Consider the following 24,094-nt stretch of genomic DNA (forward strand, 5'->3'; position numbering starts at 1 on the left):
CCATTCATTGGCTAATCCAGCCAGGGTGAGTCCTTGAAGAAAGCAACTCTCATTTGTATATAGATTATTTTGTTATTTCCTGGATTTCTATCCATGGGCGGTTAAACCATGAGTACTATCTTGAGCAAATGATAATTCTAGTCCTTACAAATCAGAGCTATAAGGCAGAATTTTCAGCAGATGTAAGTCGGAGATTAACATAGATTTCAAGCATTCACGAATGTAATAATTCTGCCTTCATATGAATATAACAGCATTCACAAGTGTATTGGCTTAGATGACATAATGGTGTGTATATGATATCATAAAATCGATGCATTGTGACAGAGCATATGGTTGGGAATAGACGTGATTCCTAGCATTGAAAACAGATTTTTATGACTAGTGCATAAAACATAATCGCATAGATCCAATGTAATGATAGAAAGTGCATCATTGGTGTATGGAGGCAGAGTTCATAACCTGATCAATGTCTCCTGTTGGTTCAGTTGATACTTATGGCTTGGAGCGATTCTTATGATGATATAGCAGGGTTGCAAAAGGCAGAAAAAAACCAGCGTCTCAATACAGAAAATAATTTCTTTAGAAGTAAGGTGGGGGAATTCCTCCTCCCTCAGTCGTGCCATGATATATATTTATTATCCTTAAGGATCAATGAGCTGCAGCCTTTCTTGCTCACTCAAAGTAACAGTTACAAGATCATCAGTTTATAAGTTACCGAGATTTTAAAAGAAGAAAAAGAGAGGTGGCACCAAATTTACTTGGTTGTCTCACATGGAGAAATATAAGTTTGAAATATTAAAAAGTTCCTTTTTTAAAACATATATATATAATTTTTAAATGGTTCCATCATGCTATTCTTATATCTAAAGTCACACCTATTATAATACATATAGCTATATACATGCGTAGTTTGGAAAATTATGATTTATTTAAACATCATATCCTCTTGGTATATGCGCATGTATATACCTATACATATATTAATAAGGACGAACTATAGATATTACTTTAATATTATGGTGGCATCATAATATATATATATGTATGTATGTATGTATGTATGTATGTATGTATGTATTTGTATATATATATGTATGTATCTATATATATATATATGTGCATGTATATATATTATTATTCCGTGATGGCGTCTCCATATATAGATATATGGAGACGCCATCACGGAACGACAAAGGTAATGGTTTTGAACATGAATTTGATTATTTTCAAATATATATATGTATTTATATGCTTGTCCAATTAGCTCAGGGTATTGCCCAATGTACACTCTTGCTTGCCTAGTGGATTAGCCTTTGCCATGGTGATTCAAGATTCATACCTATTTGCCCAATGATGGTGGTGCCTCTATGCTCAATTCTTTTTTAACAATGATTCCACCCCTTTGATGTGCTCCCTACAAGGAAATTCTCCACAATTAAATCATATTCCTCAATATAATAATAATTACCATAACAAGTTATTAATCATAATTTATCATAATGGCTAACCGCTTTTTCACTTCCCATGAATTCATGATGAATAATCAACTTTCCAAAAGAACATTAAAATATCATCATAACGGTTAACTAGCATGCCAACTTTATATTAAATTATAGCGATTAACCATCTTACCATTTCACATGATTGTAACTAATTTTACCTGTCAACAGACTTCACATGAAACCTCAGAGGTTATATGAACATTTCAAATGGAGCCAAAATTGGGATGTTACAGGCCTCTAGAAAATCTGTCTCCAAAACCTATCCTCCTATTTTGCCCATCCTGGAAACTTGGTGTGACATAGCTTCATGATTCATAGGGCGGGAGGATGTTAGCAATGAGACCACTATAATAACCTAATCTAAATGCACACAACCCAGAAACAACTACAAGTACTATAACGATGAACAGTGCACATGCAAATTGAGATTCATCACGTAATTTAGTTTACTAAACACGCTCACATGTAGAACTGGACAGTGCTGGCACTTCAAGTGGCAGTCTGAATGCTGGTCTACTGCTTCAGGGTTTCCATCCTCGAGAAGCTTGATCTCTTGGCTGATACTGAAGATTCCACAAGTTAACCTTGGCGCAATTTCCCTACAGCCAATGCTTCCTTTGAAAGATAGGATCATGATTGTACAATGATCCAGGCCTTAACCACGTCTTCTCTCTTTATAATCACCATGAATTGTATCATTGTTCAAAGAAACCCTGGACAATAGCCTATATGCTGATGTTGGTCTTTGCCAGTACATTGAGAATAGCTCATTTTTATCTCTTTTTTAATTCCTCTGTCTTGGCTTTAGCCTCCTTATACTGTTGAGAGGAAGATTGGATATGCTATTCCTGAACTGGCAATGATTGTAGAAACAGCTTCAGCACTGAACGGACATCTTTCAGGTGAAAAGATTTTTAGCGATTTACAGTCATCAGTGAGGCGTGCAATTGACGTGTCAATCAAAATTTACAGATTATCCTGGATGAAGATATTCTTCCCATAACATACAAAACCTATTGTTTCTAAGTTATCATCAGTCAACTTTCCATAATCTGGTAGTTAAAGATCTCAGACCCTAGCTTAAATGAATGAGCATTCTGTAACATTGATTATCTCAGCAATTGATAGTGCTTCCAACTTGTGCATTTTCTTTAGTGCAGGTCAACTCTTGATTGCTTCTAGTTCTAGGTGATTGCATGCTTCCAAACACAATTCCCTAATAATGTACAGTGAAATGCAAGTTCAGCAAGGCAATCCCACAAAAAAGCAGGCAAAAATAGCTTGTATGAAATGATTTGTTAAACTGTGTTCGTACATGCCTGACTGAAGTACCTCTAAAGCAATGGTTGAAGATAGTGCCATCAGCTCTGTAAGATATCATGCTTGATGATGGAACCTTGTAATGAACAATCGTAGTATTACGATGTAATTGGTAAAATACTTGCTTGTTATTAACATAGACTGAGAGGTCTATATATACAAAAGAATGGAACGATGTTTCCTTGGGAAATGATCGTAAAGAATAGAAACTTTCTATTCTAGCTAAGAGAAAACTAACAATTATCTATAACTTAACTAAATATTAGAAACATTCTAATATTTACAATAGATTACAAGTAGATTACCATTAACTAATAATAGACTTTTATCTATTATTGTAATAGCCTCCTTTAATTGTTAATCTATCCACAACACCAACTTGTCCTTTGAATTTGACAAACTTACCAGGACCAAGAGGCTTGGTGAAATGTTTGCAGTCTAGTTTGTGGTAGGAACATACTGCAAGTCTATTGTCCTGTTGTCAACCAACTGTTGTATGTAGTGACAATGAACATCCACATGCTTGGTTCATTCATGGAAGACTGAATTTCGTGCTAACTTGATAACACCTTCGTTATCAACAAACAGAGTAGTCAAACTTGCTGGTGACATCTGCATATCCTCAAGCATCTGATGAAGCCAAACAACTTCACATCTAGTCTTAACAGTCCTTTTGTATTCGACTTCTGTATAGGAGAGAGAAATTGCTTGCTGCTTCTTACTGGTCCATGTGACAACACTTGATCCCAAACTGAATACATATCCAAAAGTTGACTTTTTATCGTCAATAGATCCTACCCAATCTGAATCTGTGAACCCATTGAGTCTAGGATTAGAGCTTCGAGAGTAAAGAAGTCCATAATCTGAAGTGCGCTTCACATAATGAAGCACATGCTTTGCTGCCATCCAACGATCAGCTTTGGGAGCTGTTATAAAGCGTGAGATGTAGTTGACTACGAAGCTGATGTCAGGCCTAGTAGTAAAGAGGTAGAGGAGGCTGCCTACTAGTTGCCTATATAATAACGGGAGGAGAATTAGACTTGGCTAATAACTTGAGACCTTTCTCTGTGGGTGTAGATACATGCTTGCAATCCTACATATAGAATTTGTCTAACAGAGCCTTGACATATTTGGACTTAGAGATGAATATACTAGAAGATTGTTGCCAAACCTCAACACCTAGGCAATAATGCATGAGCCCAAGGTTAGTCATATCAAAAGACTGGCATAAATTCTATTTGATTTCCTTAATCAAAGATGCCGAACTGCTAGTGATGATCAAATCATGCACATAAATAACCAGAGTGATGATGTCATTGTCAGTAGTCTTGATGTACAAATTTGAGTTTGAAGAACTCCTCTTGAAGCGTTGATCATAGAGGTGCTTAACAATTTTCATGTACCATGCTCAAGGGGCCTGCTTCAAGCCATAGAGAGCTTTCACCAATCTTAGACCCTGATGGTATTTACCGGCAACCTTGAAACCAAGAGGTTGCGTCATGTAGACCTCTTCGCGGAGATCACCATTCAGGAAAGCACTCTTGACGTCCATCTGATGGACATTCCAACCCAACTATGTTTTCATGGCTAGGACTAATTGATGGTGCTCATCTTTACAATAGGAGCAAAGGTCTCCTCATGATCAATGCCCCGACGCTAAAAAAAGGCTACTGCAACTAAATGAGCTTTGTACTTATCCAAAGTACCATTAGATTTGTATTTGATTTTGTAAATCCATTTGCAGCCAATGGGTTTCTTCCCTGGTGGAAGATCAAAAAGGACCCAGGTGTTATTCTTCAGCAGGCTCTGGTCTTTAAATGTCATGGCATGTTCCCCCTCTGGAATTCCTCTGGCCTCAGAATACATTTGAGGTTCAATTACACTATGAATGTTGGCCATGAGAGCAAAGTTAATAGACTCTATAGGTTTGCTCTTTTTCCGAGCAGTTCTCCCATTAATGAGCTCGTCATCATGAAGATCAGCAAGTTTCTTAGCCCACCACTTAGGCTGGAGAGGAGAATGACCAACATTAGTATCAGAAAATTCTTGGTGATCAGGTTCCTCATGAGAAGAATCAGGATCAAACTTAGGTGAAGCATCTACAAATTGAGGTGATCCTGAAGAAGAAGTTGGAGGTGTCTGTACAAGGATCACTGGCATAACTAGAGCTGCAGGACCTACTAGAGCCCTCCCATCAAGTGGACCTAATGCAAGCCCATTTCCCAAATCATGAGCCTTCATAGGCTAGTCTATTAGATCAGCAACATGAGAAACAAGCATGAATGGTCCTTACGGCTCATCAAAGACTACATCACGACTGTACATGAGATGAAATGTCTTAGTGTCAATCAAGTAGTAGGCTTTGTGCAGACCACTATATCCAACAAGCACAAGTTTTTGACTCTTGGCATCTATCTTGGTGCGTGATGGATCAAGGATGCAAAACAAAAGCATAGGAGCCAAAAACCTTTAAGTGACTGATTTTGGGCTTGCGACCTAACCAGGGCTCTTACGAAGTTTTACCTTTGATTGCCACTATGGGTGACCGGTTTAAAAGATAAACTATAGTGTTAACTGCTTCTGCCCAGAATTTCTTTACAACATGTCTGTGCTCGAGCATGGAACAAGCCATCTCGGTGATTGTTTTGTTCCGACGTTCAACTACACTAGTCTATTGTGGTGTGTGGGGTGTGGTTAACTAGCATTTGATGCCCATGAGTATCCAAGAAGTTAGAGAATTCATTAGAACAAAATTCCCCCCCATTGTTTGATCTAAGAGTAATAATAGATTTCCCAGACGCTATTTCAACTAAAGGTTTAAACTTATGAAATACAGGAAATGCATCTGATTTCTTTTTAAGAAAATACACCCACATTTTTCTATTGAAATCATCAACAAACAACAGAAAATACTTGGACCCAAGAAGAGGAGGAGTGTCCACAGGGCCGCACATATCGGCATGAACAAGCTGAAGTACCTAAGAAGCTCACCATGAATTGCCACAGGTGAAAGGTGTGCGATGTTGCTTCCCAGCCTAGCATGCGTCACAAACTCCAAGCTACTGAGTTGGAATCTTTGGCAAATTGAGGACAAGCTCATTCCAAGCAAGCTGAGAGAGACAATGCATATTTAAGTGCTCATACCACTGATGTCAAAGTGGCTAACAAAAGACCACTGAGCAGCCATAGCCAAGTCTCGAGAATCACCGGATCCTCAAGACCCATTGCAACGATTGACTCAGTCACGCTAATAGTGATGGTACACTAATGTGAACTGAAGGTGACATCCAAGTGTGGAGAATGTTGTAGTAACTGACTAATTGAGAGTAGATTTAGTTCCATCCCTGGAACATAGTACACATCGAGGAAAATGAGATTCCTCCCAACAAACTGAATTTGAATGTTGCCTTGCTGACAACAGTGTACTCTTCTCTGCCACCAAAAATAACAAAATAGAATTAGAGTAAGGCTAGTAGTTAGTAAACCAGTCTCTGCAATGGGTGAAGTGACGAGAGACACCTGAATCAATGTACCAAGTAGACAACTTCACATGATCTACAGGTCTTTTAGCCATGAAGGCATAAAAGGGAGATTTCATTTGCTCAGTGTGCTCAGCGCTGTTCGCTTTGGGCTACGAACCTGATTACTTAGATTGGGCAGCTAAGTATTTCCGACATTCAACCTTCATGTGATCAAACTTGTGACAATAGTTGCATTGAATGATCTTCTTCCAGGAGTTGTCTAAAGTTGGAGCAGAAGACTTCTGTTGAGACGACTATTGAAACTTGCCTTTATTATTTTGAAAGGATTTGGTAGCAAAGGCTTTCTCTGTGGAGGTGGATTTGGAATTGCTACCAAACTGTTGTTTCCATCGACCTTCCTAAAGTAGAAGTGTGTAGAGATTAGTGAACTTCAAATCAACACCAAAAGACCTAATGTTGAGAGTCTCGATAAAATACTTGTAGGACTTTGGTAGACTCACAGAGAGTGATAACCACAATGTCCTCTTTCTCCATCTTACGACTGATTGGATTTTTTGAATCCTATTTAGGTGAATCTGGAGCGAGGTTCACTCATCCATGATAATGGAAAACAGAGTGTTCTTCAATAAGAAAGCTTTGCTTTTGTTAGAAGTCTCACGAAGACATTTGAGATTTGCCCATCTTCCGATAGTTGTCTTGCTGGATAGAATCTGAGAGAGCTGATCATCAGCTACAGATAATTTGAGAAGCATCACTGCTTATGGATTATTTAGATCCTATGAATCCTAATCATTGCTAGGGGTAGTCAAACGCTTTGTAATACCCAGAGCCATAGTTGGAAAACTCGCCAAAGGCAAAAACTCGCCAAGCCTCCCAAAAGTTTAATCGGGAAAAACTCGGTGATTTTAAAAAAAACTCGGGAACCTTAAAAAACCACTGAAATTTAATTTAAAATACATTTATTTTGCAAAATTTAATGAGAAGATGCATCTAATAAGTTAATTAAAGAGAATACAAAAGAAACAAGCAGAGTTTAGATATATATAAATGCATAGTGCATACAAAATTGCATTCTCGTGCAGAATACTCATGGCAGGAAGCAAAATAGCAAATAGTTTCAATCTGTCAAACTAGAAGTAAATACTAAAAGTCTAAATACATCAAGATTCAATCCACTCAAATCCGCCTTGAATCACTTGCAATCAGCTAAGAGTGCCTCCAAACCTTCTTCCCTCCACACAAATGCAACAAACAATGCAAAAACAATGATTTTTTGCCCTATTAAGCTGTCATTGGGCGCAGGTTTCCTGAACCGCGAGTTTAAAAAAAAAAATCGCCGAGTTTTTAGTAAAAACTCGCCGATTCCCAGTTGCCGAGTTTTTTTCTTGTGAGTTTTTCTGGGATTTACTCACCCAGCTTAAATACTCGGCGAGTGTTTAAAACTCGCCGAGTAATCTGCGAGTTTTCCATCTATGCCCAGAGCAATTTGATCGATATTCCAATATTCAAAAATTGCTATGATCAGCTACTTCCAAGTGCCATAATTTCGACCATTGAATTGGAATTGCTCTCGAGTAGAATATTTGTCAAGGATGCCATTGCATGTTTTCCAATGAAAAAGCGTATTTGTAACATGTTCTTCGAGGCAAAAATGGAAGAACTAGAAAATTTGAAGAGGTACCCAAAAGAGAGCTCAAAAAATCTAGAAAGAATATGTCGTCGATTTTTGGATTCGTTGGCTCAAAAATTGAGGCAAAAAAATTGAGGTGCCTAGAAAAATCTGACGACGATCTAGTTGAGCTCTCGAAAAACCCACTAAGAATTTGTAATCAGAAAAAATATTCAAGGTCAAAAACTAGGGTTTTAAACAAAACCCTACCCAACTACAAAATGAGCTCCAAACACTGGTCGATTTGGACAAAAATAGTTGTAGAAATTGACCAAAAATAGGCGGATGACAAAGGGGACAATGCTGTGTGAAGGTCCCGATTGTATTTGGAGGAAAAAATGGGAGAAATGCAAATGTTGAGTTCTCCAGATGTGTGAAAGAGAGAATCCTGTTGCGAGCTTCCATACACCCAAAAAATGACGTCAGACAGATCGCACCCACTCACAAAAACCAGACACTATTCGGAAAAAATCTTGCAGGGTGCAGACAGAAGACATGATTTTTCCAGTCGTGAGTAGGAGAATATTGCGTGAGATGCTGGCAATGCCAAAACATTTCATCAACAAACCCTACGTGAACCAGAAATCATTCGAGTTACAGACGAATTTGGTGATATTCATCTTTGAAAACCCTAGCCGAATATTTTGCATATGCGATTTTGCAGATCGCCTTTGATGCCGCAAATTTTAGTTACTAATCTCCAAGATTCGAACAGATGAAAGTCTCACAAAAAAAAAAACCCTAGATGGGTTTTTGTGGGAAATCTCAGAAATAATTTTGAAAAATCTTAGCAAATAATTTCAAAAGAAATTATAATTTTTTCGAAAAAATTTGAAGTATTGGCTCTGATACTATATTATGAAGTAATTGGTAAAATACTTGCTTGTTATTAACAAAGACCGAGAGGTCTATATATACAAAAGAATGAAATGACGTTTCCTTAGGAAACAATCATAAAGGATAGAAACTTTCTATTCTAGTAAGAGAAAACTAACAGTTATCTACAGCTAACTAAATATTAGAAACATTCTAACATTTACAATAGATTACAAATAGATTACCATTAACTAATAATAGACGTTTATCTATTATTGTAATACGTAGGACTTGAGTATTCACCTTTTGTGATGCAAAGAGAGCCTGTGTTTTTGTTCTTTGTTGCATTCGGAACTTCTTCAAGTAAGTCAATGAGTTCAACATGTTTGTACAAAATGCTCAAGCACAATTCATCAAGTGGAGGAAGTAGAGTCTTGGTTTTAAGGTCTTTATCCCACACAGATGTCCACTCAATTGAAGGAACAGATTTCCCACTTTCAGCAAGCTTTTCCTTCCAAGGTGCTAATGCCACTGCATTTAATTCCACCAAGCTTAAAACAGTAGGAATGGATTGTGTGTTTTCTTCCCTCTTTGTCACTTTTGCCTTAGATATCAGGCTGAGGCCTTTGCTGAGAATACTTCAAAAACATCAAAATGTGCAGCGTGTGTTAGTGCTATTGCATGATGATGAAACCTATTGTTAGCTGAAACTGTATTATTTTAGTAGTGAATTGTAGGGACAGCATTTAGTTCCACTACATCTTATTTTGCAGCTTGACTATTGCAATTGTCTTTGTTTTTGTTGTGTGTTTGTTAAACATCTTCATTAGCTGGATCAACTGGTTCAACAATGCAAAAAATTCCATCACCCGCATGGTTTTCTGTATCTGAAGGCATTTCTTTATTCCTACTATTCATGGGAATGATTTTTCATTTTTCATATTGTTGTTAGGTCCATGCTTTTCATTCATTATATCTTCATTAGATTCATCATCCAAAGAATCCATTTTTTTCTCAGACCTCCTTTGTGATTTTGTATTTTTCTTGTCTTAATGACAGTGGTTGTTTCCAGGTACCTCATCTGACTTCTTCCTTATTTTCAACATATTCCTTGCCATGATTTTCAGTTAATCCCTAGGTTCTTCCACATACATTTCTTTTACCATCATGGGCTTCAAATGGCATACACATGCATTTAGAGAATTAAAAGCAATCTGACTTCTATTCATTCCTGTCTGCCTTGCTAGAATAGTTTTATTGGGATTTGCAGGATATGGATGAAGAAAATGCTCAAACAGCTGAGCTTATAAGAGAAAAACAGACTGATTTGTTTGGAAAATACTCTGTGCACTGTGCAGTCTCCATGCTTGTTGTTGGAGAATAGGTCATTGATGTAGCAGCTGCCAATCTCTGTAAACTAGTACATCCCTTTATTTTGAAGAGCATGTTGGAATTATATTATATTGTTTTTGGTAGTGACCTTTTTAGTGTGAAATTGCATTATGAAATCATGGGTGAGTTTTTAACAGAAGCTATGAGTCGTAAATTTTACAACTTACAAGTAATTGGTGACTTTTCCAACTATGCTACAGAGTAAACAAAGTGCGCACGTCACATGTATTCAATGCTGCTGTTTTTTCTGCTAAATTTAGGGGCTGCTATAATTACTAATTATACGTTCTGTCTGTCTCTTAACCTCTTAACTTTCACTACGAACATTCAATGCCTTTTTGAGCAAAATTTAACTTTGTCAGATATTTATCAAGTGTAATATTTGAGCATGTGTGAAATGCCGTCCTCTGCCTCTGCCCCCTTGCCTCTCCAAAATAGCTTCTTGGATTGTTGTCCCTGAAGCATGTTCTGCTGTCCCCCAATATCTCTGCCCTGAAAAATAGTGCGGCTTAGGAGTGGATGTGCCCTGAATTGTGGAGCATTGTCAGCCAGAAGAAGCAGGGCTAGGAATCTAGGAGCTGTTAACAATTCTTTTTGCCTCCAAATTTCTTTATTGGCAGGCAGAAGGTCTGGAGCTTGGCTTTTGTTTTTGATAGGAAGTCTTAAATGTGCCGTATGTCAGTTAATGAGGCTCAATCAATCCCCTAACACTGAGGTTCTAAAAAAAATGCCTCCTCCAACTCTCCACTTTTACCTTTTTTTCAACATTAAGTTTCTTACGGTTCATGTTTTCATTCAAGTTTCACAAAGGCATTGTTGTATTCTAACAGAACTAATGGCAATGAGCCATGATTCGTATTGGCTTTAGAAGCATGTGCTTTTCCTCTCTACCTACAGCCATGCTATCCAATCACATTTGAAGGTCCACTGCACATTTCTTCACTAAAGTTAGTTAATGGCAGGGCAATATAAAAAGGGCTAATCTATTCTATGATGTTAAAAGGGCCCCACAAATTTATGGGAAAGTTTTGCCACTTTCAGAAACATCAAGGAGTGTTTGTGAGTGCTGTCCAGAAAGAGCACCATGTACCATGCTGGAAAATGGAGATATGTTCTATTTATTGTTGTACCTATTTTGGTGAGATATTTACCTTCAATGGCCAGGGGTATTTGCTACATTATTATTCTCTAACTTTACACAAGAAATTTCAGTATCATAATTCGTCATAAACACTGACTGCATTTGCTGACATCTGATAATATTGGTAGAGAGAAAAATATATTGCAAGCCATTATGATCAAATTTTAACACAAGCGTCTTCCAAAAAGAAAATGTCTCCACATTTAAAGAGCATGCTCTATGGATGCTAATTCTAAGCAAACTGCCCCATAATTATCCTCATTCCATGAGCTTTGTAGATTCATAGTCCACATTTAGGATAGTATAGGCTTAGAACCCCACTAAACCCAGCAAGGGAGGAATCTGCCCACAAAATTTCTGTAGGTCTGTAATGAAAAATCGTCGAGAGTGTGAATGTATTTTAAACTGTTGACTAATTTTGTGTCATTTTTCTGTTTTATTCAAGTGCATAATTGATTTTTAGATAGTCGGCTATTGTTAGCTCATTTATGTGATGTAACTTTGCATGCCTGTTCCAAATAAATGCTTTCAATGTTTTCCATGAGATGGTTGAGATTCCATTTATAGAAAACAATATTTTTTTGGAAATTTGAAGTATACTGTGTTATCATCATTTGGTAAGAATAAATGATCTTTTGGAAAAATTTATGTGATTGTAAGCTATATGACCATCAAATTTTCAATACTACCTGTTTTGTGTTCTTGCATTTTTAAGCAAGGCTCAAGTTCAATTCTCAGGATAAGTGTGGGGTGCCTGAAATGGGCTTATTTCATAAGCTTTTGAAAGGAGTAATGTGGTTCTAATATCCCTCAACAAAAAATGAAATTGTGCTTGTAGTATCATATTTTCCAAAACATAATATACCGCCAAGTTCTTATAAAGCATACTTATTAATTTAGAAAATTTGCAAAAATTTAAAGCTTCCAATAGTAAAAGATATGTATTTTTCTGGTAGAATGATATATAAGACATATATTTCTTATTTTTAACAGAGATGTTTTGCCTTGTAGTTCATAACTTAAACTTGAGTGCACCTCAATATTTTCTATGAAAAGGTTGAAGGCCTCGGTGTACATTTTATAGGTGTGCTTTTGCCAATTTTTGCTGGTATAATTTTGAATTAGATTGTCTACTTCTTTGTTAAATTTTTGAATTTTAGATTGATTAGTTCTCCTGAGAAATGTTAAAAGCTAAAATTTCCCAACTAGAAAAATCTCCAAAGACAAGTAAGGCCGACTTTTAATGCTCTTGTAGGCCAAAGTGGTTTTAGGACAGTAGAGTGTTTACACTTGTTCAGAAGATTCTCTCAACTCTCAAGAACTGTATGGTTTTAAGAAAAGTTAGTTATCTTGGTTTGAGAGTTCAAGTGTGAATATGATTGAAAATATCAATGTAGTTGGGCTTGAGCTCAAAAGTTTGGCATTCAGTTTTCCTAGATGTTTGATTTTAGATGATACTGAACTGTGAAGGTTTCAATATCTATGCCACTTATGTTACGTATCTTAATGATTCTTTGTGCCCAAGGTTTCTTTGGAAGATTTCATTCACCAATTCAATTTCTGGGTGGGATTGAGGCATTGGTTTATACAAAAATGCATCAATTGATTAAATTTTCTAAAATCTATGGGGTAAAAGATAATATTTGTCATATTTTAACCTATAGCATGCAAATGCTTTATTTTTTGTAAATAAAAGATCTGCCATATTTTGTATAAGACATTTATATTCCTGAAAAACTTTAATGAACAGGTTGCGAGCCTCATTGGTGCAAGCCCTAAAGAGATCATTTTCACCTCGGGCGCAACGGAGTCGAACAACATATCTGTAAAGGGTGTCATGCACTTTTACAGAGACAAGAAGAAGCATGTCATAACAACACAAACAGAACACAAATGTGTTCTTGATTCTTGCCGTCATTTGCAACAAGAGGGTTTTGACGTTACTTATTTGCCTGTTATGAAGGATGGACTTGTCAACTTAGATGAACTCAAGGCTGCCATAAGACCTGATACAGGGCTCATCTCTGTAATGACTGTCAACAATGAGATTGGTGTCATCCAGCCAATCGCAGAGATCGGTGAAATTTGCAGGTAGGAAACCTTTTAGGGAAAACCATATTTTTCGAAAAAATGGTAATTCCTGTGAAATTCAAATTCTTATTATTATGCTAAGAAGCACAAGTACAGTGACAACAAGGGAAGTGTAATGGTGCCACTGTCTCTAAAATAAACAATTAAAGACTCAGAGATGATGTACAAAATATAAAAATACAAACCAAATTAATTGATCTGGCTGATAGAGAGTTTAACAACTATAGTGAATAAAATACTTTTAAAGCAATAACTCGGTAGTCGTACATAAGTAAATAAAATAGAATAGTAGATAGTGCTTTATAAACAATTATATGATTAAATATGGAGTAAATTTTGGAAATAGTTTTTTCAAATATTTACTGCTTTTATAAACAAAATAGTAAGTAGAACTTCAGACATTTTAAGTATATTTTGTTACATACTATGATGAAGAAGATTTTACTTTCATGATAAACATATCAATTGATTACAATTAAATATATAATATTTACTTATTAAACTTGATAAGTAGGAGGCATTTCCATAACAAATTAAATTGTGATATTGCTAGTAGGATTGAACTGAGTAGTTTATAAGTTCAACTGGTTGACCCATGTTTCATGAGTTGTGGTTTACAAGAACTCATCTCTTATGAGAAGGAATGTAACACTTAGTACTCATTGCATTTAGGTGATGCTCATGGGGGTGATGCATTCAACCTTCTTAGAAGGTCACCCATTCTAGTGTTGCTCCAACACAAGCATGCTTAAACATGGAGTTTCCTCCAAGGCAAAAACCACTTAGCTTACTACCCCATTTGCAAAACCTTAGGCAAATGTTGTGCCTTATGAAGCATTCATTATAGAGCCCCTTTGGCTCATCAATCGATAAGTAGGAGGTATTTTCCACAACAAGTCAAATTGTGGTATTGCTATTATGAATCAATTGTGTGTAGTTTTTGAGTCAAACTCATTGACCCATGATTCATGGCTAGTGGTTCGCAAGAATCTATCTCTTATGAGAATGAAAAGAACACTTAGCACTCCTCGCATCTAGGTGGTTCTCACATGGGTAGAGCATTGGACCTCCTCCAAAGGTCTCATCCCATTATTGCTCCAACTCAAATATGCTCAACCAATGAGTTTCCTCCAAGATTAAGCCCGCTTAGCTTGCCCTTCCATTTGAAAAAACCTTCAGGAAGTGTTGTGCCTTCAAAATGAATGTTGTGGGTAGCTACCCATGTCATTGTGAATAATCATCAATTAACGACATGGAAAACACTCACCTTGCAAGCTTTGTGTTTGTGGCCCCCACCCCACAAATAAGTGTGAATGAGTTCCAAAGGTTATGATGTAGAATAGATTCAATGCCATTAGTTTTCTATTTCCCATATTGACACTTATTGCAAATGGAATTTGATGGTTTTGTTATTTTTGGCATGTCTCTTACAGCTTCCTTTTTGCTGATCTTCACAATATAGGCAAAATTTAAATGTCCCATCCTCTTGTACCACAACCATCATCTTCTTGCCCCATGTAGCAATATTCATTGTGGACCTCACTAAGAATGTAGAGATTTCCATCCATTTTGTAGGCATAAGATATTAATTTACCATCTTTCATAAATTTGTATTCTCTAGAATGAAATGTGAAGGTGTGCCCTTTGTTACACATTTTACTCACACTTATTAGATTATGCTTTAGTCCTTCAACTAATAAAACATGTTTTGTTTTGGTTCTTCGATTGCCAGAGTAACTGCACCTTTGCCTTTTAAGTTGGCTGTAACATTGTCACCACATTTTACCTTTCTTTCATCCACCTTCTTCAAAGAGGAATTTTCTCTTACGACCAACAATATGAGTTAATCATCCATTATCTACGTACCATTGGTTTCTCTCATCTTGAGCAAGTAAAACAACTTTTCCAAGCATATAACTTTATTTATTGCTCTTCCATTTTTTGAACTATGTTTGGTTTATCCTCCTTGTCATGAACCTCGTCCTTATTTTGTTTTGGTGGCATAACAAAGATACTTCTGCAGAACTTAGCTACGTGTTTAAAGTTGTTACACATATAAAATATGATGTTTTAATCCATTGGATGAGTAAATGAGCTGAAGTTTCCCTTGGACAATCTGAAATTATTTCTTATATGCACTCTACATTCTAATGCTCTATCAGCATTTTGATTGCATGGGAAACAATAGTGAGGAAAATAATAGTTGAACCTGTTAAAATTTTGGACCAGATTAGCATAAAAAATAAATAACAGATCTAAAAACATAAGAACACCAGAGATGCACTGGGAAAACCCTCCTACTTGAGGAAAAACCCAACCATACCAAAAAGTACTCCTTTTCTGAATAATAACAAAAGAGTCTAAGTGCACAACTCTCAGACTCTTGAATTTTCACACACATAAAGAAACCACAGAACTCCCTTTACAAAATAATGAACTCGCAACTACACACAGAATGAATGCTGCAACAGAAATAATAATGAACAACCTTTACACTATCTCCCACAAACACGTACTAAATGAGTAAATATCTAAGTTGAACAATGCTGATCAACAACGTCGAAGTTTCAGTAGACTCCTACAGCCACAACCTATAAAAACAATAGTCTCGTGAAGCAATGTTATGGCCGTAGCTTGATCATATGCTCTGCAAAACAACAATATCCAATATCCAATGAAAGACGACAAATCTGTCATCAGAGTCATGTCACCCACGAATGTCATGCAATACTCAGAATACAATAAAACAAGAATGATAGATAATGTGATCTCTGACTCCTGTGTTGCATGAACTGATGATAGTTATCAAGCATTACTGTTTCATATCCTCAAGTTTAAGATTCTTCATTCCCTTTTAATGACAGCAAGGACAAGACTTTCCATATGGATGAATTGTTCCTCATCAAAGACATCAATAGCCACATACTCTTTGAAGTCCAAGAGCTATGCTAGAATAACTCTTCAATTTGGATAGCCAAGATAATGAATAGAGAGTGCTTTGATACTTGACTGCTGCATCACACAACAGATGACAGTTACAAAGAGTATGCTGTTCCATGAGCTGGAGTCTTGTAACTCTACAAAGGTAGCAATGGCTTTCCAAATAGATAAGCCTTCAAGGTGTAATACTCTTCGCAGTCTAGTCACCTGGCCATAAATAAGTAATATGCATCATAGAGAATAGGCATCACATTCACACAACCTGTATGCTGATGCAATCATTTCAGGTAAGAAGATAGCTCCTGCGGCTACTAAACTTCAACATAACCTGGTAGTGCACGGCTTTCATTTAGTGAATGTACATTTGAGATCGTCCTTGTTGGTTCTTTGAGATTACAAGCCTTTATCTTCTTTCTTGGTTGGTTCCTTCTGGTTCTCTTCTTTTCTCACCTCCTTACTTCCTTTGGGGAGCTTTTGAGAGCTGTGGCTTAATTCTTACTAGCCAAGTGCTTTGTGATATGCAAACTTTTTCCAGTAAAGCCAAAACCACTTTTGACAAAGGGTGATACTTGTTCTAACATATCTAAACTCTCGTAAATCTTCATGTTTTTGCTCAACCGTTCTTTGGTCCTATTTAGCTCCTTCCTTAGAGAAACAATCATTGATTCAAGCTTCTCACATGCCGAGATGTTTCCCCTTAGCTCCTTGTTCAAGACATAATGCATTTGGCTTCTTTAGCTTGAGTCTTTGAATCCATAATTGTCTTCCTAGATTTTTCACCATCTTGAATTTGATCTTTTAGCTTTGGGTGTCTTTTCTTGACACTACTGATTTCATCAACAGCGATGATTAAGTTCTTACCTAAGACCATCTAGAGATTTTTTATTTTCTGTCTTGACATCTTGGAACTTCTCCTTTTCTTTTCATGATCATGAAAAGGATTTCTTATCTTCCTCTCTGCGGAAAGCTCTCATCATTTTCAGATAAGCTATTACTTCCTTGGGCATATAGGCATTTTTTTGTCTTGAAAAACTCTTCTTGGATTTTCCTTGATTTTGTGGCTTCTTGCTATTGTTGAATATTTTTTTGTCTTTTTATCTTAATATATATTTTTTCTTCTTCATTGTTTACACTATCAACCTGTGGACATTTGGCAGCATATTGACCTATATTGCCACAATTAAAACATTTTAATGGTATTCTTACCTTCACCTGTTGGATTGTTTATTAAATTTATTTCACAAAGTAGGCTTCATCTTCACCTCGTGAGCTTTTGCTTAATGTTGGAACTTTGTTGTTGATTTTTCTTGATGCTTTAAAGGTAGGTTCTTGCTTTGATGCCGTTCTATTCTCGATCCTCATTTCATATGCCGTAAGAATGCAATGCAACTCATCCATCTTCAAGGTATTCAAGTTCCTCATTTCTTTGGTGACTGAAACTTTTGCATCAAATCTCATAAGAAGAAATCGTAATATGTTTTGTACAAGAACCTCATTGTCAATCATTTCTCCAAGGCCACGAATATTGTTTACAACTTCATCTAAAGGAAGTAGGTGGCAATATTTTCTTCTCCCTTCATCTTTGGGCTTTTAAATTGCCCCCTACGGATTGGATCCTTAACCTTTTTCGCCTTGCCATCTCCTTCATAAGTCTTTTGAAGCTTTTCCCATATTTCTTTTGTTGATGTGCACTGCATGATAGTTGACTAATTCATTTTTGGTTAGTCCACTTAGATTTGCATTGTTCTCGAATGCTCTTTTTCTGGCTTGATCAATAGGTGGAGTAGATGGTGCCACATAGCCATCCACAACTGCTTGCCATATATCAAGTCCAGGAGCCATTAAATAAGTGTGCATCCTAAAACTCCAAAAAAGTGTAGGTGTCCCCATCAAACAATGGAGCTCGGCTTGAGGAATACCCTTCATGGATCACCATTTGTGTTCTTAAGATCTTTCCTTCAAGCTAGGCTTTTTCAAAGAAACCCGCTTTGATACCAATTGAAGAAAAGACACTTATTGTAGCAGGGGGTGATTCAGTAAGATCAACTTAATCAAGTTCTAAATTGAGTAACCTCAAAGCAATGAATAAGCATTCACACAATTAAGTTCTAACTAGAGGAGACAAAATTAACCCATGATTTTATGGGAAAGTTGAAACCGTTGTGGAAGAAAACTGCGGCAAAATATTGCTCCTTATAAATGACTTCTTACAACTTCATAGGCTCCTACCTACAGGAGACACCAATCCCCTCCGTTGAGCTCCAAATTAGCTAGTAGCTCCAATCTCTTGAATAAGAGGCTCCGACATCAAAACTTGTCATGTAGAAGGCTCCAACCTCCAAGATGTAGGATGGTAATGGTATTAATGGATCTGCCCTAGATCCTTGGACGAGCTTCAACAATTTGCCCACTCCTTTCTTGATAATCCAATCCAAATATCTGTTCCAAAACTGCTATAGTCTATCCCAAATCAACACTTATTCTTCCTCCTTATGGCGAAGTCAGCTACTTCCATGCCCCTTGCTTTTTGACATCAATGATAATTTGTCCAATAGACCTTTGGTTGTAAATACCAAGGTGAGACATAGGACAACGTAAGGTTGTAACAAATGTTTTCAATCTTATGAGACAAAGTGTAAATATCCCGAGTAAAGTGATAAGGTGTGGATATACCCTGTAGTTTAACTACTAGGAAATAATCTTATTCCACCAGCATAAAGAACTTTTTGTACACATCTTGACTGAAACTCGCTAGAGATAATAGAAGTTGGGGTTTCCATTACAGCAATCCACACTGGTGGGCCCATCATAACTGAACCAAAGTAAGCTATTCATAGTAATTTCTAATAATACAACAGGTGACAATAAAGTACAACCTAAATCCATTTGGATTTTTTTTTTCAGGAATCTGAAACAAAAGAAAGAAAACCAAAGCTTAGAAAGATGACAGTTGAAATGTCAAGCAACAATAATGCTTGCGATGTACAGGACAATTCAGGCATTTCACCCAATGCAAGTACATTGAGAGTTATGATTTTCATCACATATCTCTTAAGTGGGTTCACAGCATTTGTTGAGGTAGCAGAGTGTAGAAATGATCTGCCTGTCAAAAGCCTTGCTTGCTGGGTTGTCTTGTGATTAAATGTTAATGTAAATGATATATTATAATATTTGTTATGTAAGTAATATTATGAATAATAAGTTTACGTGAATAAGTCAAAATTTATAAATGGATTTGGAGTTGTCTGTGGCTTTGCAGAACTAATTCACATATTTCTCATTATCCATAAGTAATGTCATTAGCATTCCCAGATCATCAACTTTGTGGATCCTTGGGCTTCGACCACCAACTCTGTTTTCATTGGGAGAATTTATGTTGTCAGCAGTCTCTGATATCCAGAGAAAGAACAGGCAGTAACAGGAGGAATTTCAATGGAGAACAGCCTTATATTTTCAACTAATATAGAAATGAAAAAAAAGATCAATTTTCAAAATGTTAATATAGTGTTTTCTGTTAGTATAGGAATCTCCAGTATGCTCAGTAGCAGAAGATAGTAAAAAAGAAAAAACATTTTAGAAAAATGCCATGTTTTCTGTGGAGTTGAAAAATCTGTCAAAGTTTGTCACAGGTTCATTGTGGATAAACTCAGCTAAACTGATCCCTTGCTTCTATCCCTTCTCACACCCAACTACAATCTGGATTGGAAACACATTTTATGTGAACTTGGGAAGTTGCAGGGATGAATTCGTAACTAACATAGGGGAGAGTCATACAACGCAACTAAGTAATTATGGTCATATTTCAGTCTGCTATCCTTAATACTCCCATTGCAAATTGTTAATTTCAGAAGTCTAGGGAAAGCATAAGCATATTACAATTTTGTTTTAAGGAAAGTTTCAAATCTTAAAAATTGTTATAGAGAAATTATGACAAATATTGATTTTCAATTGATGATTGAAATAAATTTTTTTCTTATAAAGGGTGGAACATCTTGATTTTTAATTGGGGGAGAAACTGATCTTTTAGTAGAAATATGAAAAATCTTGATATTTAATTGACATTGAAAATAACTTGTCTTAATCACGAATTTGGTTTTCAACTGATGAAGAAAATAAAATTGATGTATAGGTACAATGGAAAGTAACAATTTTTTAATTGGCAAAATTTAAAATTGTTTGCACAGGAATACGGCAAATATATAGAGTGGTGAATGTTTAGAAATGAAAATCTGAAAATGACCATGCAAGATATTACAGGTTAGCAATTATTTTTTTTCCTGTGCAGGCTGCACAAAATTTTCTTTCACACTGATGCAGCACAGGCTGCTGGAAAAATTCCTGTCAATGTAGATGAGATGAAGGTTGATTTAATGTCCCTCAGTGGACACAAAATCTATGGCCCTAAAGGTATTGGGGCTCTTTATATGCGGCGGAGGCCTCGTGTTCGAGTTGAGCCACAGATGAATGGTGGAGGGCAAGAGAGGGGTTTAAGAAGTGGCACAGTCCCAACACCATTAGCTGTCGGAATGGGAGCTGCTGCTGAATTGTCTGTAAAAGAAATGAGCTTCGATCAAAGGCATGTGACACAATTGCAGGACCGTTTGTTGAACGGAGTTAGGGAGAAGCTCGATGGGGTTGTCGTCAATGGCAGTACAGAGCACAGGTACGGGGGCAGCTTTATGGGCTTATTATTTCCACTTGGCAATTCTTTCATGAATTTCAAGATTAGATTTATCATTTTGCAAAACTGGGATATGACATTAACTTGGGTTTTCAAGAAATAGCACATGATTTCCCCCCAATTACTAATTAGGGTAGCTTGTACATTTATTAATGGATCCAATCTCCTGGTTGTGCCATGTCAATTTAACTTGTATATGGTAGGCTATAAAGATAGATGAAGGTTTTGTATGCAAAGCTCTTGTACAGTCTATGCAAACATACTATTAAGCTGAGTTACCGCATTAGTCAACATTCATCTATGAAACTCAAATTTTGGCAATTTTTACCTGTGCCAAACTTCATCCGAATTTAATGATATTTAATATAATATCATCTTATTTTAAACTAACATTGAGTTATTTTGTTTTGTGGATGTATTACTTACAATTAAAAAACAAATAAATTTATGTAAGGCTGATTTATGTCAAATTTCTTTTCGAATTTTTATCTCTGTGGAACTTCATCTAAATTTATGGATGCCATTCTCGAAGTCCAATTTGAACCTTGTGACTTAGCTTTGAAGACAGACCTTTAAAAGAAAACTGTAATCTTTTAACAATTCTGAACTCTGAAATACATTATGGCCTAGGCTATCCCATTTGAACTAGCTAGAAGTGACTAATAACTTAATAAGAGTAATAAACAGGAACTCTGGAAATCAAATAACTCCTGGAATATGAGAAAAAGCCAAATCGGCCAAGAGGATAGTGCTCTCTGAACATGTTAATCCATATGCTACTTGGCCCTGTTTTGATGTTTGTATCCGAATCTTTTTCAGCATTGCTCTCATTGTAGCAGCTTCATTAGTAGCAACTTGGTTTTCTGTGTTATCTGCAAAACTGCAACTGAGATCTTCACTGTAGCCCATTGTAGCCATTATGCTTTGATGGATAACTCGTGCTTCAATCCAAGACTGACTTGATGATACAGGCACATTATGCACAATGGTAAGGATTTCATCTTTTTCCATGACTTCATTGAAACAGATTTATGAACAGATCCATCGTGAATTTTCTTTTTATTTTGTTTTTAAGGAAGATACGAATAGTCCCAAATATCAGTCTATAGAGGATCCAGAGGTACATATTCCTCATTTCCTTTTTTCATCCAGTTGAAATTCTCCACTTTTTATAGGTCAGAGTACAACAAGTCAAATATTTTAAGGCACCGAAACCATTCCATCTTCTATGATGTTAAGTTTGCACATTGTTCAACACACAGGATATTTTTAGTTAGCAGTAGGAAATCATTCCAGCCAAATTAAATCGCAGCTGCTCAATTGTGTAGCTGCATCATCCTCTCAGCTTATGCATGGTTCCTCTCCAATATCCATTCCGACTGTTTATGGTGCTAAATAAATTCTCAGAATAGGACTTTACATGTGATGACTGTCTATAACTCTCCAGCATTATTTTTGTTACAGTTTCTTTTTAAAATTCCCTCCATGCTTGTGCATACTAGTACAATTTTGAGTGGGTAACATTACTGAGGTAAAAAATTTGTATTTCTGCTTTGCAGTAGACATAGAGTTAGTATGTGACTTGAAGAATAATAAATACATTATGTACCTAAGATTTATTAGTTTGTAAGCAAGAAAATATGTTTAATGTTTAAAGATATTTATAATATGGCAACTAAATCAACTAGAGGCAAGGGTTAGATATGGAAGTTAATGAAGACAGGATTATCTGAAGTTTTCTGTATTTTATAGTAAAAATAGCCCAAAATGTGTAAGCAGGCATCAAGTTCCTGCTCATATGTGTACCCCCCCACCCTATAATATTTATTTTCAACTAATTGCTTAAAATGACATCCTATATCAACTTCTTGTCCATGGGGCAGGGAAGGGAATTAAATCTTAAATAATTCTGCTGGCTAACAGAGGTCCTTACTCTTGAAAGGTTCACCAATATTCTATGCTTATTCGTTTCCCTTGTATGATTTTCCCTGGCAGGTATGCTGGGAATGTAAATATCTCTTTTGCATATGTTGAAGGGGAGAGCTTGTTAATGGGTCTCAAGGAGGTTGCAGTTTCAAGTGGTAGTGCGTGCACTAGTGCAAGTTTGGAACCCTCTTATGTTCTGAGGGCTTTAGGAGTTGAAGAAGATATGGCACATACTTCTATTAGATTTGGAATTGGAAGGTTTTCTACAGCAGAGGAAATTGACAAGGCAGTAAGTCTCACTGTTGATCAGGTTCAGAAACTGCGGGAAATGAGCCCACTCTGGGAAATGGTACAGGAGGGAATTGATATTAAGAACATTCAGTGGGCACAGCACTGATTATGTTTTATAAATCAGGGTATCTCTGCAGCTGATGGGTCTGCATTATGAATGTTCTCAAGTTCGTGATGTGCTAAAGAATCTTTGAATTTTAAAGCCTTCTCAGGTGCCCTTCTGGAATAATTTGTAGGGTTCATATAGATGTCTGTTCATCCTAATGTAAATTAATAATTCTGTTAGCAATATAATGTACAATATGCTAGTGAATAGTGTTTTTATTTTTGGAGGCATATTTCAGTCTATTATATATTCCCCGTGTTTGTGTTTTATATTCCCCATGATTGTATTTTAACTGTTTCTAGTAGAATGCTTCATGTTATCCAGACTGTACGTGTACCTTGTGCACTACTTGAAATTATTTCTGCTTACATATTCTTCACAGGCAATGTTGGAAATCATCAATTGTGCAATAATCATGCAGAATTCTTTTTGCTTAAATCATCAATTGTGCAATAACCGTGCAGAATTCTTTCTGCTTATAGCTGTAGCTTTTTTTTGAATATTCTGAAATTTATCAACGTGGATAATTCATGTATACGATTTTTCAATACAGGTCAGAGAGATTAAAACTTGAATTTAATGTTAGACATTATTGGAAGTGCAAGATTGAATTTAATGTTAGACATTATTGGAAGTGCAAGATTGGGAGCTGATTCAAAAAGCCTCCACAAAGTTTGTTCTTGGGACTGAGGAAACCCTTTATATGATTTACTTACATCTCACCTGCAAACATC

At 36.3% G+C, this 24,094-nt stretch overlaps 1 protein-coding gene across 1 annotated transcript in view; it reads left to right on the forward strand.

Moving 5' to 3' along the window:
• The window catches only part of NFS1 (nitrogen fixation S (NIFS)-like 1), a 39,103-nt gene extending 15,305 nt beyond the window's left edge, over window positions 1–23,798 (forward strand). Inside the window, exons 2-4 of the mRNA XM_089796859.1 lie at window positions 13,076–13,416; window positions 20,642–21,019; window positions 23,033–23,798. Of these exons, the coding sequence (XP_089652985.1) occupies window positions 13,076–13,416; window positions 20,642–21,019; window positions 23,033–23,360 (1,047 nt within the window). The 3' untranslated portion in view covers window positions 23,361–23,798. The remainder of the gene's footprint in view (window positions 1–13,075; window positions 13,417–20,641; window positions 21,020–23,032) is intronic.
• The last annotated feature ends 296 nt before the right edge of the window (window positions 23,799–24,094 follow it).

Source organism: Cupressus sempervirens, chromosome 8 (assembly GCF_028749045.1).
Source record: "Cupressus sempervirens isolate cs-2001-9-10 chromosome 8, ASM2874904v1, whole genome shotgun sequence".
NCBI classification, from domain to species: Eukaryota; Viridiplantae; Streptophyta; class Pinopsida; order Cupressales; family Cupressaceae; genus Cupressus; species Cupressus sempervirens.